This window comes from Boleophthalmus pectinirostris, unplaced genomic scaffold, assembly GCF_026225935.1.
Source record: "Boleophthalmus pectinirostris isolate CB_2022bp ecotype Guang Dong unplaced genomic scaffold, ASM2622593v1 HiC_scaffold_6, whole genome shotgun sequence".
Classification (NCBI taxonomy): Eukaryota; Metazoa; Chordata; class Actinopteri; order Gobiiformes; family Gobiidae; genus Boleophthalmus; species Boleophthalmus pectinirostris.
This window is the reverse complement of record NW_026571447.1, coordinates 18,283,848-18,301,277: the sequence shown is the minus strand read 5'-3', so window position 1 is coordinate 18,301,277 and position 17,430 is coordinate 18,283,848. Positions and strand designations below refer to the sequence as shown.

The window sequence follows — 17,430 nt, the reverse complement described above, 5'->3', positions numbered from 1 at the left end:
CCACAGGTGTGTGTTCAATTGCTTCTGAGACAAAGCCAACCTTAATCTCTTTAGTAGACCTCTCTGCCTTCTTAAGTAGATAATGGATCAATTTTCCCATTTCTAGGTTATTTCAGTTTAATGTGCATTTAACAACATGGTCTCAGCACACTTCGAACCATCCAGCATTCTGGCAGGCAGAAGCACTCCATCATCCAAGCCCAGGTTGTAGTCACGGCTGTTTAGGGCGCAGTGGAGGACCTCTGGGCTCCAGGCCCACTCTAATCTGTATCATCCACATATACAAGAGAGCCCACAGGGGTTGGAGTCCATATTAATCATCCTGAACAGATAATTGTGAAGTATGTCGTCACCAGGCCAGGTTATTTGTGTGCTGTGGTTCAGATCAAATCAAGCTTGACACACAGAATGTCACATCTGGTGCAAGCTTTTTCACGGCTAGAAAGTTAATGGAAACTTAGAAGGTGCTGGAGAATATGGAGGTAAATATATAATTGAACCTGTGATTGGGGTATTACAGAAAGAAAAAAAGTCTGAGAAATCTGAAAAATCTGAAATAGGCAAGTGCAGTAAAGACAGTAGGTGACTGATGATTGATTGTCTACTCCTCAGTCTTCTGTTTGGTAAGATGATTTGGAAGGTACGATGAAGTTTGATACAGGAAAAAAATGCTCTGCAAAGGACGACCAGTGACAGATCCCCCAAGTTTGGTCCAAGGAGCAGCTCACACAAATTGGAGCTGATGTTTTCCAGCTGCATGGCAAATGGTAGAAAGAGAGAGGATGAGTAGATGGAAGAAGAGCAATGGAACACAGTGATGAAAAGATGTGGGGGGTCCATATGCATTAGTCACCTTATGAGAGAAGAGATAGACCCTCGGTTCTAGGTACTTTTCACAGCTATAATGATATATTTTAACCAGTACTATTCCTGACTGTACCATTCCTTATTAATGCAACTATTTTCATTGCCTACACTTGCACCACAAACACAAGCACCATATTTTTTCCATTCTAGTTTATTGGAAACAAAGGAACATAAAATACAAGCATGTCAACTACAGTCCCCCTTTCTCCTTTTCCAAAAATAAACAGTCACTGTACGTATATTACAAGAATTATCAAACTTGAACAAAAAAAAACTTGGTAATAATAAGAGTAATAATAATAATTAAAAATGCAATGGTTTCATCAGGTCACACTCAATTAAAATCTTGATCTGTTTTCCAATAATTGTCAAATTTGTCAAAGTCAGGTCTCATATAAAATGTCTGTTTTTCCATTACGAAAATAGTATGGAAAAAATTCATCCAATCCTCAAGGAATTTTGTCATTAAGCCATCTTCTTGTAATACACTTCTTTCCAGCGGCCAGTAGAATAATAAAATAAATATATATTTTTATTCTATGAGATGAGCAGGCCTTATCCCAAGGTACAGTGTCTCAAAATTGTGCGATAAAGTAATAGAGAGAAGTTTTTCAATACTGATCCTAACCTGGGACCAAAACTGTCAAAGTTCTGGGCATACCCACAATATGTGATAATGGCCGGCACTCCTTGTCCCACACTCCAACATGAAGCCCATAGCAGCACCCTGTGAAGGCACCCTAAAAAAGCATATCACATTTTTCCAGAAAAAATTCTCTCAAATTGATGGATGCTATGCACCATATTTTGACCAAAAAAATTCCAATATACAGTGTGTGTGTTGCCCTGTTTACTTTTTTTTTTTTTTTTTTTTTTATTGTGCAGGTGTTGCTGTGCAGGTGTTGCTGTGAAGGTGGTCTAAACTAAATACCAAATTATTCACATGTTTTACCATTCAAAATGTAACCTTTTTTTTCCCCAGGGCCTACGGGGTGCATTTTGTTGAGTCTGTGGTTGAGTTTTCTGTGCCTTTTCTAACTACTGTTGCCATTAAAGCGATGCTATCACTGCGTGAAACATTGTATGAGTGCTTCCAGATGTTCTCGGTTTGAGCTTGGCCTTATGTGTCTCCCCAGGCCAGGGCAAGGCTGGCACTGTGGCCACTATGAAGGAGTCGTTCTGCAGTGCAAGGAGACAGCTGTGGTGAGGTCTCAGCAGCCATAGGCCTTAGCCTGCCACTCTGCTCCTAACCAATCCCAGTTTATAAACTCAGCCTGGACAGACAGGGATACCATGTACACTACAGTTCTGGGCAGTGGTGGACTCCCTCCCCTGTCTCTCCACTGACTCCTTGGTTTAATCATCAAGCCAATGAGGTTTCGGGCTAATCTTTTCTCTGTGTAGGAGGATTTTTCTCTTGATGATCCACTGATCAGGCATAGCATAATCACCACTGAGGAGTTAAATGAATAACCTTGTCTATTCACCATGGTACCTGTAAGTAGCACATATTAGAAGATAAGTCCTCAAGTTATTGTCTTTGGAACACAACACAATTGGCATGTGTAAAAATGACATTTTTAGTGAGTCCCTGGTCTGCAGGTGTTAGAATCAGAAGTGGTCCATGGTGATGCAACAACAGTCATGGACAGTCATATGGTTCCAAGGCTGGCCAACTGGTGGTCCAAATGCTTTACCTGATTGATGTATCTGGTAATGGTCTTATACACAAAACAAAATTGTCTGCTAAATATTTTGTGGTAAATTATGAATTGAGTACTCAAGAACAGTGTATGTATAAGACTATTTCTGACTTTTTCAAGTTGTACAATTTTCCAAATCAAGTTGCTCTTCTCTGATTTCACTAGTATCATTGATGACTTTCATGGATTTTCTTCTCTCCCTCTCTCTTTGCTTCTCTGCTCCACTTCTATGGCTGAATCCATCCATTTGGGACCACTTCTGTTTGCCCTGTCCATCTTCTCCTATCTGCACCTCACCTCCAGCCCAGAGGAGGGCACTAGGAGCTCGGGCAGCTACGGGGGAGTGGTCCTGTCTTGCACTGACAAGCTGAACAGACGCACTGTGCTGGTTCGACCCGTCAGCAAGCAAGACTCATTCAGCCATTTCTCTGGCTTTTTTCCTCCTGTAAGAATTAGTTTGTTTAATTCTATTCAATAATTTCTTCTTCCCCCTATCAACAGTGGGTCAAATGTTGATTTTTGCTCATATTAAACTAAGCTAATTTTTTTTTTTAAACTCAACTATTTTATAATTTGCAATGCAACTTTTGCCACTGTTAATAGGTGTTATTCTAGACAATCCATACTGTCTTAAACTAGAGCGAATCTACTTTTTTTTTCCTTAAATGATTACTCCTATTAAAATTAGCAAGGCAGTGCTAAATCAGTTGGGCAGGACTAGCTATAATGGCTAATAGTAGTCTCAACTAATTAAAATAAGCTTTGGCTGATCAGCTTGCTAATCAAAAGCAAAGCAAAACATTAAAATACAATTGACATTGACTTTATGGTGTATTATGCCCCTATTTCATCTCTTTCCATTATCTTGGACTAACCAGACTGCAGCCAAAGTCCTGGAGGGCTCCCACCAGCAGCATGGTTTCTTATCCATCACCTACACTCAGGCTGTCACCAAAAATGTTCGTCACAAACTCACAACTCGACCCGAGCGACCACCCCGGAGCAGTGGCACTACTGTGGGTCACAGAGTGTCCCCTGACCCTCTGGCTGACAGCGCACCCCAGTATCTGAGAGAAATCCTTCTCACTGCACAGCCTTTTGACACAGTCCTCTCCTGTCCATTGCTGGCCACTGTGGCGGGGGTTTTTCAGGTAGTCATTTAAACTCTCTCCAATCAAGATGTTTTACAGCCATTGTAGTTCTCACATCTTGTCAGCATGAGTTTTTAGGCATTTGCCTCAAACAGCCCAGCATGTCATAATGAACAAACATTCACCTTATTTCTCCAGACAGTAATCCCGAGACGTTACAGGGAGCGTGGGAAGTCGGCCGGTCAGCCAATGAGAAGCCACACGCTGACCTCACGCAGCCTGCCGCTCATCTACATCAACACCAGTGTGATCAGGGTGTTCTGCCCTGGTTCACAGGACCAGCACTCCCCCGCAGGTTTGTTCAGACCTTGTTTAGTGGTTTGGGGTTATGTCACAGGCTAAGCTGGGTGTTTCGAAAGTCTTTTGGTGCTGACATGAAAACCCTTGTCACAGACCAGACATAGCATAGCCACCACATTAGTATGCAGGCATTTGTGAAGATAAATAGATGAGGTTGGATGAGCTAAACATAAAATTAGTGTTGAAAAGCTGAGGAGAGGTTGTTTTGTCTGCATGTAGTTATGACTAACAGTAGAAAGAGCAACCTATTTTGGGGTTTGTTAGAAGTTTTTGTACTTGCTGGTTTTGGTGCTGTCTGGCTGTAAACTTGATTTTGCATGCATGTATGTAATTAAATTTTGTGTGTGTTATGAATGTTCCAGCCGATCCACTCCTGAAGAAAGAAGACACTCTTGTACTAAAGCTGGGTTCTTTAAGCATGGCTCCTCAAGCTGACAATCCTTTGACCCGCACAGTGCTACGGAAAGATATCTACCAGTAAGATACTTTTTAAGACACATAAAATGTTTTTCTTTGCTGAAAGTGTTTCAAACAAAGGCGGTGTATGACATGCCATGAAATGCTGGCGTCTTTTTGGGTGCGAGCAAGTGACAGTGCCACATAGTGCTTGATTGTGGTTCCTATTGACACAGTGCACTGATTGACACCTTGGGGGTCCGCTCAGCCCTCCAGCTGAAACACAAGACTGTTGACATAAGCCCCCAGTGCCATGCGGATCAAAGCTGCTATGGCAGGGAAATTCTGCACTTCTGAAGGAAATAGTTCCACGCAAAACACATTTCTCCTCTATAGGCAACTATGAGAATCTGGATTGTGTCATAGCTGCCTCAAAACCGCAGCCCCACGGCATGTGTGTGTGTGAATGGTAGATATAGAGCTGGCAAACACATGTAATGAGGGAGATAAAAGTAGTGCCTAATGCTTTGTGCAGCTGCTAGTGAGATGTGAGCTGACACAAGACGTAAAACTGAGAAAAAAGGTGGACAACAGAGCACACTTCAGACTTCACTACAGCCTTCTGTTAGTGAAAGTGTCACGAGTGAGCGGACTGCACCATGCACAGAGACTGAGGGGTCTAGGGCCTTTGGGCATGTCTGGCAATCTGTAACCATTAAGGCATTGAGATGGAGGAGAAAAATACAGTTGCTTCAACATTGTCCAAATTTCTTCCAGAGTATGCAAGCTATCTCCCTTAAAGGCTTTCATTTACTCTTTGATCTATTAGAGCGCGTATGGGATTGATCAGTAACCATAGCTACTGTTTTGCAGGGACTTTTTGGACTTTTTTTAGTCTGCCTGCTTGCATGCATGATTGCCGTTTGCCCTGCTTCAAGTATTACCCTTTCCGCGATTGAATGTTTGTTTCTATGGACACAGGAAATTGTTTACTTGTCCGCCATGTTCTTATCATGTCAAATGGTAAGTAATGTCCTGTGGCTATGGTCGATTTTTCATTTTTCCCAGTGAGTTTTCTTTAAAAGCAAGTCAGACCAGTCATGCAATTTCACCCCATATTGGCCTGTAAATGTCAGATGCTGGTAGTTAAAGGACTAGTGGGTCTGTGGCTACTGTACCCGCATTTTCTTTGCAGACATCGATGCCTTAACATGATGCTCCACCCTGAACTAAACATGCAGCCCTGTGGCCATGCAATCGACCTATACAAAAAGCCACATGAGGATCTCTGTATTTAGCTGGGCTACTGTGTTATATACAGCATGTACAAGACAACAAAAGTTCACATGTTTCTTAAATTGTGTGCAATCTCTAACATTTAGTCACCTCTTGAACCTCTGCACACAGAAGCCAAGAGCCACCACTTCCCTTTTGACGTAAACCCCAGAATTATGCTCAACCACTTTCTCTATATTCATTCTTTTAGTCCCAACTAAGCATTATACACTTACCACCTTCGTTTTGCTCAAGTGCCCTTCAATTTGGGGAATTCTCACTGACTCATATGATTGGTTAAGCTGTAAACATGGACTTGTTGACATTTCGTGATAAGCGCTTGTGATTCTTTCTATTCATGCTCTATCTAACAGCATGCTCTCCCAAGTAGTATAGAGAAAGTCATTGTGCGAGTCTGTAATCATGTAAACCAATGTGTGTTTACAATCTATAACCAACTGCGGCTTCCTTTGCCATTTGCTGCACTCCTGTTTTAAGTCCACCACTAATTACATCCGCTGTCATAATTGAATGACAGATCCAGGAGGCCCTGCAGGGTTTTATTGTCCACTGTACATGTGATCATCACAATACCCCAAGCTGCGATTTACAGTAATGCCACCCTGTGCGAAGAGAGGAGCCAAGGCCAAAATAGCAAAGAAAGTGTAAACATCCCGGCTTAGGATATCTTGATAACTTTACACCAAAAATGATTCTGACACTCTTTGGAACTCAGTATATTTATCGTAGAGAGCAGATATGCTGCATCAAAGGAGGTAAAATAAACCCTTTAAACTGTAGGGCCATAGTGTTAAGTTGATATCCACCACTGAGCTCATTTGGTAACAATTAACACCATTTCATTTGATCTTGTGATGGTAAAACATTTTTCCCCTAAAGGACTTGGTCCCAAGTGACTCTTTTACGAAGCAAGAATTATGACACTGAGCTGCACACTTCCCCTCACTCTCCCACTCCATCTTTACCTACAAGGCCGCTGTCAATTTACACAGCTGAAATCATTTTCCTGTCTTGAAAAGAAGGCTTTTTCCAGCTACACAAGCGTCTGCGCCGGGAATGTCCAGCACACATCCAGACCTCACTTTCTTGTGGTTTGAGCCCATCGAAAAGACTCAGATCTTTTACTCTCCACTCCCAGTTTTTCTCATTTTTTCATTCATGGAACACTTAATTGAAAGCTTCTTGTAGAGTGAGAAGCTTAGGGTCAATAGGGACCACCCTCCTAAATACCCTGTAAGAAATTCAAGTCGCCTTTTTAAGGGCACAGAGTCAAGTGGTAGTTAAGAACACTTTCTGAGTACATTCTTTATTTGCAACAGTGCATGTCACATCAGATAGTAACTTCTCATTAAGACTAAATTAACACTCTTTGTTAGCTGTAACCATATATTCAGCTTTTAATACTGTTGCACTGTTACATTTTTCCTCAACATTCTCTGGTTTTGTTGAATTCCATTAACATAAGATGACATTTTCCTGTTTTTCTATAATAATGTTTATCAAAAGACAAATATTATATCTGCTCCTATCTCAATTTCTTAATTAAAATATTTCTACAATCATCACACCGTAATAGGGCTGCAACTACTCATACAATATAACTGTAGTTGTATTTTGATATTCATAATCTTTATCTGGATTATATGGACTCTAAAATGCATACGGAAAGATCTTTGTATAACAAAGACGGTAAATAACAGAATGAAACACTTTAGTTTTTAGTTTGCATCTGTAATGTGCCTTAGAAGTTATTAATTCAACCTTCTCCGGCTCAGATGTTATCATATAGTCAAAAAACAAACGAAAATGTCCCAGTTGTGCAAAGAACATTTGCACACCATAAATATTGCCTCCTAAAAAATATTGTTCCGGCTTTCATATATAGAATGATAACTTCATACAGTAATTATCGTGACAGGCCTAGCTGTACTTTTTAAAGGTGCATGGCGTAATGTTTTAAGTCAAGGTTACCCCACCTGATGTCTCCATGGAAAGTTACTGCTTTGTCCAGATTAGAATATTCCATAGTATATATTAGACCTACATATCACGAGGGAAACAAGCAAGTTACAGCACTACGCTACATTACAATTCAGATCTGTGGAGAGTTGCCTCATTTTGCAGAAGGAATTATTGTATTTTTGAAACACTCGTTATGAATAAATGCCAGATGGAAATATTTAAAGTCATAGCATGGAACATTCCAGGCAAGGTGATAACATCACTGTGGAGAGAAGCAGGTGGTGGACTCTACACCAGAAAAGTTGCACAGTGCACCTTTAACAATTTTTACAGTCACACATCTTTGTCCGTTGCAGTTTCTCTTCTTGCATCCATATGCACATTGTGTTTGTGTATCTCGAAATATCCCAGACATTTCCCGACAGACAAACCCACACCTAGATGACACAGCTCTAGATTCCATCACACGCTGCTTACCTCATGGTCCGTCTGAGGGGAGCGTCCTGCTGCTCTGTGGTTTATGCTTGTTTTTCCTCTTTTGATTAGCGAACGTGCTGGTAGTTACCATAGTGAGAGCAGAGAGTGCCACTACGTCAATGGTATCAAAATGAGTTGACGTAATGCATCAACACACTCATTTATTAAGAACAAAAAAAGCTCTCTTTTTTCCACAACTGCCTTACATCAGAATTGTTTAGGGATTGCTTCACCTTAACCTAGTGGTTCTCAAACTGTGGCGGAAGCAAGCTCCTTAATGTAGTTTGTGGGTTACGCTGCAGTTGTAATATTAGCTTAACTAAGTGTTGTTTTAATGTGCACTTCTGTCCTTCTTTGGGTTATTCCCGTGTAGTGTACTTCCATTTCAAATCTTTTTTAGCTTATATTTAGATTTAGACTAGGTACTCAGAAGGTCAGCTATTTTCTTTGATGGTACTTAGTGTGACATGTTTAGGGATCACTGCTATAGATAAAGCAACATGAACAGAATGAACTGCTGAATTGTGTACCTTGATTTTATCATATTTGTACTATACTTTGTGCTCTCCTTTAGCCATCCAGTACAGTAACTGTGTGGTTCAGGCACCGACGACTGAAATCATAACTTTTTTTTTACTACTATACTGTACAGTGTGGCCTTTGTGAAAGTAAATCAAATATTTCCCTCTGTTCCATTATACCTGCTATATCTGACCTCTGTAGGTGCTTTTGCAAATTCAAGATGTTATCAACTTGACAGTAACCTCTCACCTTATTATGTTTTATTCTGATTTGCAGTCCTTGGACTCAATCTTTGTTTAATCGTATTTGAATACATCTTCAAAATCCCCTTCTGTATTTCCCCTCCTTCTCCAGTCCATGGCCTTGTGCTTACCTCATTGTCCTTTTCACCCCAAACATTTCTCTTTACATTTCTATCTCTTCATTTTTCCTCCAGTTATTTGTTATTTCCTCTCTGTCTTGCTTTCTCCGCTGTGTTTCTCCAGTGTTGGTTAAACTGGTTCCAGTCCCGAACGTCTGTGGTCAGAAAGCCAACCCCCGTATTGCTGTTGAATGGCTGCCTGCTTAAAGCCCACATATATGTCCTAATAAGTGGTTGTGATGGGGATCTCCCTTCCACAGATAAACACAGCACACTCCAGCCAGGACCTGGGTCTGTTACTAATAAAAATCACTGGCAGTGGGCTACGTGCATCCTCCTTTAGCTTCAGTAGCATCCGCGCTGCAGCCGGCTATGTGTGGATGGAGGAATAGAGATTTACATGTGTCCATAGGGATAGCAGGAAGACATGTAGTGCGTGTTGTGTAATATGTATTTTCTTTGCCTCGACTTGACACTAAGTGAATTCACCTGGTCACAAAATGATGGGAACGCATTAGTTTTGCACTTGTGATATTCTCTTATCTTTGCCCGTTGTATTGATATATGGAGGTTAGAGACACTTAAAAGCTGAGTCAAAAGAAAAGAAAAAAGCTTCAGAAATAGATATGATGTTATACTTTTACCTTTGACTATTGCCAGATTGCCCTTATAGAACCACATTTTATATTTTTTGTTGAACAGAACTCACATGCTGTTGAAATAAAATGGAATTGTTCAGTCTCTGTAGGGCTGTAGAATTAATCACAATCGACAAATTGCAAAAACTGCAGTAAAAAAAAAAAACTCTGAAGACAAAAAACATGTCTATTTTGGTTAAGTATCTATAAAAGCTCATAATCCTGCACGAACTCCTCAAATATGTGATGATTTATAAATATCTAACTGGGATTTAGTTAACACACTCACAATTTGGTTCTTGAAAGTCATGTAGAGTGCAATTCTGTTGGTTGTACAGTATTTCCACATGTTTTACTCGTCCTTTGTGATGTGTGAAGGTGAGGAATAACGCTGCTTATATCGGCTCAGTTCAAAGGTGTGTGGAGCTGTCAGGACGTCAGCAACACCTCAGTAAATTCACCCGCGGTCACTGGAGTTCACACAGAGCCCCACACAACTGCTGCTGCTGCAAAAGCCGATTATTAGGGCCTTTCCTCTTCTATACCATTTAATCTCTTGTCCTCACATCGAGCCTGTGCTTTGAATAACTCTTCTTTCAGGATGTCTGGGTGACAGCTGTTGATGCCCCAGTGCTGTAGATCCATAAGAAATGCCAGTGCCTTTTTTCCGCACGCTCTCAGCTGGACTCCGTCTTTCTTGTCTTCCCTCCTCATCTTTCTTTTCCTCATAAAACTGCAAGTTCCCAGCAAATGATTCATTAGATGCTTCAGTGCACACTTGCTTCATCACTCACTTTAGTCGGCTGCCAAGTGCCCCATTTCCCCGTTTGTTTACACCAGCCCAAAGTGCGGCGCTTTGCTCCGCTGCAGCAGCAGAGGATAAGAGCTGCTCCAGGCCACACACAGTGACACCCTGGGCCCACATGAGTGTACATTCACCGCATGGCTCCAAAACTCTATCATACACTTTAACATACTGTTCCATCTCTACTGTGGAAGCTTGGAGTGTTCTAATTAAGATAGATTTAGAGATGTAATGTTTATGTATAGATCTGTTCCATATTTTGGTGTAGTACTAGATTTCTAATTTATTTTATTTGAATAATTATTGGGTTTGCCTTGGTTTAAAATCTTAGGTTAGTCTAGGATTAGTCTTAGTCTAGTTGAGTCTATATTTTGTTATGGTTTCATGCTGCACTGGTGGTCATTTTGACACCACTTGTTCCATCAAAGAAAATAAGTATTCTTCAGTTGAACTCAAGTTTAAGTAAAGAATTAAATATTTTTAATTTAAATAATTGTATTTGAAAATAATATCCTTTTCCTTAAAGCTTTAGAGTGGCATTTGCAACTGTTGTGTCTCTGGGATAACCCAACCAGTCATGAGCTATTTAAATCAAAGTTGTTTTTATCTTGTTTGGCCTTTACTTTCAGAGCTCTAATTTCTAGTATACGCTCTTACTCTTTTAAATTTTGTGTTTTTGTGAAAATGTGCCAGCATGTCATTAGCACTAAGCTGTGGGCAGAGCCAAAGCCACTTGCTAAATCTCTTTAATTGCCTTTAAGTATTCATTTTACAAAATTTTGTTAGTGGTATCATGATGTAATTATTCTATTTTAACCCTTTTTTGTGACTTGTGACTCTCAAAGTTGTATCCAACAATTGTTAGCTAATGTTAAACTAGGACTGTGAAGAGGAGCATCACCTTAAATATGAAAAGAAACATCAAAATTGGACTTTGTTTTACTCTAAATCACCAAGTTCTTTGCTTTTCTCGACCAGTGGAAGATGAAATAAGGCCGGTTTGAAGGGTCAGCCAGCATAAACATTGTCTTTTGTCAGTGCAGCAAATGAAACACCTGGTGCTGAGGAGCGCTCATAACATATTTCACGGTGCCTTGACACTTGGGATTAATATAGCATCAAATTGGTTTACAAATGTGGACAGCGGCTGCACAGAGTAAATCAAACACCCCCTTTTTATTAAAGTTTGTCCCAGAATTTATGCTTTGAATGAGACACAATGACCCACATGAAGACGACAGATAACAGTGGGCTGGGAGGGCTTAATGCAGAGAGGAAGTGAACATTTAGTCTGTGTGTCCTGGAGTGGCTTTGAGGTGAATCAGATCCCTCCTTCATTTATTTTCACTTAAAATACAATTATGCAATATTAATAAGTCATAATAAGGCTAGGTAAAAAGAGGTAGATAATGTAAGGTTAGGTAAGGCTAGAAATCTTTGTATTGCACTGCTGTACACACTTTCTTTAATTTAATTATTTTATCAAGAAAAGCAAAAAAGGGGGAAAAATAAAATTGCTACTCATGCAGATGATAATTACCTTGAAAATATCTTTATGCAATCTATTTTATTATTGTGCAGTCTTAACATCTTAACCTTAACATTTTTCCCCTCCTTACAGTCACCGCTAACACACAGTCAGACTTTCAGGAAACTTAGTAGACAATACACTTTGCCCATTTTTGTGTGAGAAACACTGAGCCGGCTGACAAAGTTGGTTTGTGTTTGTTGAGCTAAAGTTACAAAAGCAACCCAGAGGAAACCAGACGAATGTTAGTGGATTTGATCTTTGATCTGTGAACCAGAATACCTGACCGCTGTGTGCAATCAGACCAACCGCTCTCCAAGACTCTCCATCAGTCTTTGTAAAGGCCCTGACCACCATTCGTTTTGATTTAAAGCTCTCGGACCATGTTATTGGGCTTAAATTGAACCAATATAACTGATTTGTGGCCTCTATACATCATACCCTAACTTCATCACTTTTTTTTTGTCTATCTCTCTGGCTATCCTTCACTGACGATATTTGAACCGCACTCTTCGTATTGTCTTCTGCTGCTGGTATAGATGGGAAGCTGTACACTGCATCTTGTGAGCTGTGTTGTGGTGTCTGCTGACTTCTGTGTACGGCTTGTGGCTCATTCCGTAAATATCTGTGGGCCCTGTGAAGTTATTCTCAGGCCTGGCGCTCTGTGAGAAGATTGCACCACAACACTTGTATTGCTCGGGCCTGCACTTAGAGGTTTAGGGAGATTAGGGGGGTGGGGGAGAAAACCCCAACCCCAGCCTTTTACTATACGTTTTTATGACCATTTGATGCATACGATTTTGAAGTTGTGTTCTGGAGATGGAGGGAAAAAGTAGGGTATTAGAACTCACCGCAGCTGAATCAAACAAGTAAACCACAAGCTCTTTTTCCCCTTCGCATAGCCACTCGAGTTGAAGGCTTAGTGGATGAGATGTGCATCTATTGGTCCAACACTTCTAGCCAAAACCTATTACATCTAAATCAATTTATAAGGAGTAGTGACATTTATTTAATCTCCTCAATTTTGTCAATGTCTCTGATTGGTAAATTGCATGGAATATAACTGTATGCAGCCTTACATTTTGGGCTTGCCTGTGGCTTTTTTAACACAGGCCAACCTCTAAAATCTATGGCAAAATATTCATTATTTCCAATACAGTACCTACAGATACCTTATACTTGCTTATACAGATATTGATAAATTTCGGAATGGTTGATTTGGCAAAGAAATATAAGAATTTAAGCTTTTAAGCCAACACTCTCATTCCAAAGCTGCATTTGATAATTTGACAACATTTCTATCAGTGAATCTTTTTCTTGTTTTTTTCTTTATATACCATTTCCATATATACCTTCTGCTCACTGATTACTGGGCAAATCCAAGAGTGAGCCACAGTAGGCGTACACTCAACAACACCATAGACTATACGAGAGATGAATGACAAAGGAGGAATCTTCTGCTGACAAGACTGGATTTTTAAAAGGGTTAAACTACATAAATATTTCACTGAACAGTCTTGGAAAGTTGTATACCCATACTTAAAAGAGCTTTTCATTTGTTAAATCAACAGCACATTTCCTTGTCAGGTGTATATCCATCCGCTGCTCTTTGAAACTCCTCTTTACTCCTCTTTATTCCCACTTTATGACATTTGAGGTGACAGCTCTTGTTTGAGCACTTCCCGGAAAGTGCTCCTGTGTTTTGGCATGTTCCTGTCATTCGGATGGGGAAACATGCTGACAGAGTGGAGCAGGATCACCCCTCAGCTGTGCCATAGTCAGAAAGGGCATTATCCAGGGGTTGGCCACCTGGTCACTCAGCTCCATTCCCAAAAGGGACAATTGGACCATCCTGACGCAGGATATGAAGCTCTAAGAATACTCTAATATTCGCTAGCTAGGAAGCTATGTGTTCAGTTTTGACTGGTGTTCAAGAGTATGCATGTGTATGAATCTCTAGAGCTGGTTCCTCTTTTGTTGGTGACATGTTGATGTGCATGCTTCCTCTGAGGTTGGAGCGAGCTGTCATTGAGCTGTCAGCAGATGGGCTGTCCCATCATAATCAGCAGTAGCCCAGACCAGGTGGACGTGCAGGGGAAAGTATAATATAAAACAGATAGTTTTCTAAACTGAACGCTAGATTTCTTGGATTAGGAGAGAGGACATTTTCCTCTCTTAATGTACATTGGCTCCATTCTGTTAAATTGCTTTGATTAGAAAATAAAATGCATGTTAGTTTATAAGTGTTTTATGCTAAACAAACAAACAGTAAAAATAAATAATAATAATAACAATAACAATATTACATTACAGAATTATTATTATTATTATTATTATCATTATTATCATCATCATTATTATAATAATTATTATTATTATTATACATTAGCAATTATACATGCATTATCTTTGCAAAAAGCTCAACCATCTCTTAATAAAACAGTCCATGGCTGTGTGCGTGCAAGCTCCATTTATAAATGGCATTTATCAGTTGGCGGCACAGTAAAACATTGACCAAATGAAAAGCAATTGAGAGTTGGAAAAAGTAGCACAAGGGAAAAAAGCCACTCCAAAAGAGCAGGAATGTACAGATGCTTTCAAATGTCCATGTGTGAAGCCACAAGCTCTTCTGCGGCTCCCAGAAGCCAATGAAAAGCCAGTGGCATAATTGCCTAATGCTTGTGTAATAAGAGGCACATTACAAGCCCAGGAGGCCTGGCGGACATGAAAGGACCCGCGGCCGCTACACTAACCGTCTTCCTCTCGCTCTCCTCCACTTGTTTTTACTCACCACCACCAATGCCCTCTCTGTCTAAACCTCCCTCTACACTCTTTACGCACACACCTTTCTCCTCTCAATAAACAAATGTGAGACATGGAAATGAGATGCTGTATCCTGTCATTTGTGGTCCTTCAGAAGTCTTACTTAGTTTGACTTAATTTAAACTCAGCTGTGTGGCAATATTTCCTCAAACTTCACCCAATTTCTACTGAGACAAAGTTTGCTTTTTGTTGCTTGAATTGTTTTCTTTAAACCAATTCTTCTGTAACATATCTGTTAAAATTGGTATTGTCTAAACTTGATGTGGTTTCCTGCAATGAACCATAATGAACCTTAATGCACAGATAAATTACAGAAACTCATCAATATAAAATACAGTACATTTTACTAATTCATACTTCTTAATTCTTTACCCAAATCCATTTACAAAACTTAATTACAATTAGTCACGATAATGAATTACTATATCAACTTAACGTTCACCATATGTACTAGAACTAACTACTTTAGTGTTTCATTGCACTAGCTGTATATTGCTGATCACAATATGATTCTCTTAGAAGGGTTTTTCTGTGATTATCCTACTTCAAGGTTACTGTGAATATGGAATGTATTAATTTCAGTAACTTATTATGGTAATAGGCCTAATTACAACTCATGTCTTTTATTAATTTTAATCAGAAAATACTGTAGGAAATCATTTCAAATCAGGCATTTGGTGTCTTCACTTAAACCATCCTTTTATGAAACTAATGCCACAGAAGATTATGCTGACCATACTGTGTGTGCATAGACCTTGGTTTTGGTCTTTTTGTCTGACAGTGGCATTACTTCATCGGTGGGTTTCCAAGGACCATAGACACCTCTCCAATGGTGGTCTCCTTTCTTCAATGTGCACTCACAATAATATCTGTCCAATCAGCACCCCACCCGTGACACTGTATCACCACACATACACACTCCTCTGTTACACACATGTAACTGGGGCCATATTAACAAGAGAAAAAACACTTTGCCTGATCTATTTATCCAGCTCTTGCAAGAGTTCCTCCTCCATTCCTGAGTAATGACAACAGCGCAGTGTTTAAGCATCATGGTCGCCCCTTGATATTTTTCCATCTTTAGTGCTAACTATCAAGAAGGTGCTTGAAGGGCTTTGTAGTTTTTTTAGGGCCCCATATATGAGTAGCGTGGTAATGGACTGGGGTTATTAGCATTTTAAAAAGACATTTTTGAAGAAGGAGACTGAGAGCACTCCATATGAAGGGCACATGTTGGAGAGACGGGAGGCCAGTACTGACACATCACAATCTGTCACTACACACTATTCACCAGTGGAGACGCACATGTGTTCCTCTGGCAGGAGACTGGGCGAGCTCATTGCTGGTGATAATCTTGGTAATTAAATGCATGACTGGATTCACAGATGTCATTAGGGTGAGTGAATCCGTTACAACAAACAAAAATAGTAGCTACATTATGACAATGTTCTGGGTGAAAGTGTCCTAACTAATCAAGTAAAGAGTTAGCAGCATACTAGCTGCTAACTAGCTGATTTTGAGAGTATGTTTTCTGTGTAGCAGATTGTATTATTAAAGGCCCCCTGTTAAGCTATTTTCCAGTCTATGTTATAATGTTATGTCCTCATTAAACCTGGAGTTCTGTTTTGTTTCATTCACACATGTTTAACACACAAACCCTGCATATTTAGGCTGAGTTCTTTTCTCAAACAGAATTGATGTCATGTGGTAATACAGGAAGTGCTTCACTATATTTTTAAACTCCATACACCTTCACTAGAGTCATTTGGATAATTTCAACCTTGGAATAGTCAATCTCTACTGAACAAAAGGTAAAAAGTAGCAGAACATTTTGAGCTTTGGAGATGTAGTCAGACTAATAATGATCAATTACTCAAACTTGTGAATGAAACAAAATACAATTCCAGGTATGTTTGTGAGGAGGTACCAGCACCATAACATGGGTTGAAACTCACAAGTCAGTTTTATGTAATATAGAACCTTTAATCCAGCTTGGTACTCCTGCAAGGACATTTAATACCCACAGCTAATTACAGGTGGTTTCAGTGGCATGGCATGTAATTAATTATGCATCCATGTTTCAAAACAGTTTATACATTAATTGTATATGTCAAAAAACTAAAACCTATTTATTGTGTTGTATCTTTTCATCTGGAACTTTCCCCTGGCCTGTACACAGCAGCATGTTCTCTTGTTTCCCTTTCATACTTCATCACACTGGCTCTCTCCTTTCTTAACACTCCACACTGCTCTACTGTTCTCTCTGTCTCTCCCTCACCCTCCCTCTCTCTCCCCTTTCTGGTCAGCTCACAGGATGCTGTAGTGCATTTCCTCCCAGCCGGGCCACAGGAAAGAGGCCAAGTACAACTCCATTTGATGTGCCATCTCCTCTAATTCTTTACACCTGGACACTAGCTACAGAAGCCCCGCTCAGCTCCCGCCCAAACGTCTCCTCTATTTCTCAATATTCCCCGCAGCTCTTCTTTTATGTCCCTTACAGAAGGCACAGGGGGTTGTCATGTTAGCATCTCTGTCATATCCTGTTGCAGTTTAATGAAAGCAAGCCTCCGATTCTGTCCTCCTTGTGTGTTTGTAATTTTG

At 40.0% G+C, this 17,430-nt stretch overlaps 1 protein-coding gene across 1 annotated transcript in view; it reads left to right on the top strand.

Moving 5' to 3' along the window:
- The window catches only part of LOC110171426 (intermembrane lipid transfer protein VPS13B), a 289,785-nt gene that overhangs the window by 126,462 nt on the left and 145,893 nt on the right, over positions 1-17,430 (top strand). The window contains exons 28-31 of the mRNA XM_055163864.1: positions 2,004-2,070; positions 3,449-3,721; positions 3,860-4,016; positions 4,384-4,498. Of these exons, the coding sequence (XP_055019839.1) occupies positions 2,004-2,070; positions 3,449-3,721; positions 3,860-4,016; positions 4,384-4,498 (612 nt within the window). The remainder of the gene's footprint in view (positions 1-2,003; positions 2,071-3,448; positions 3,722-3,859; positions 4,017-4,383; positions 4,499-17,430) is intronic.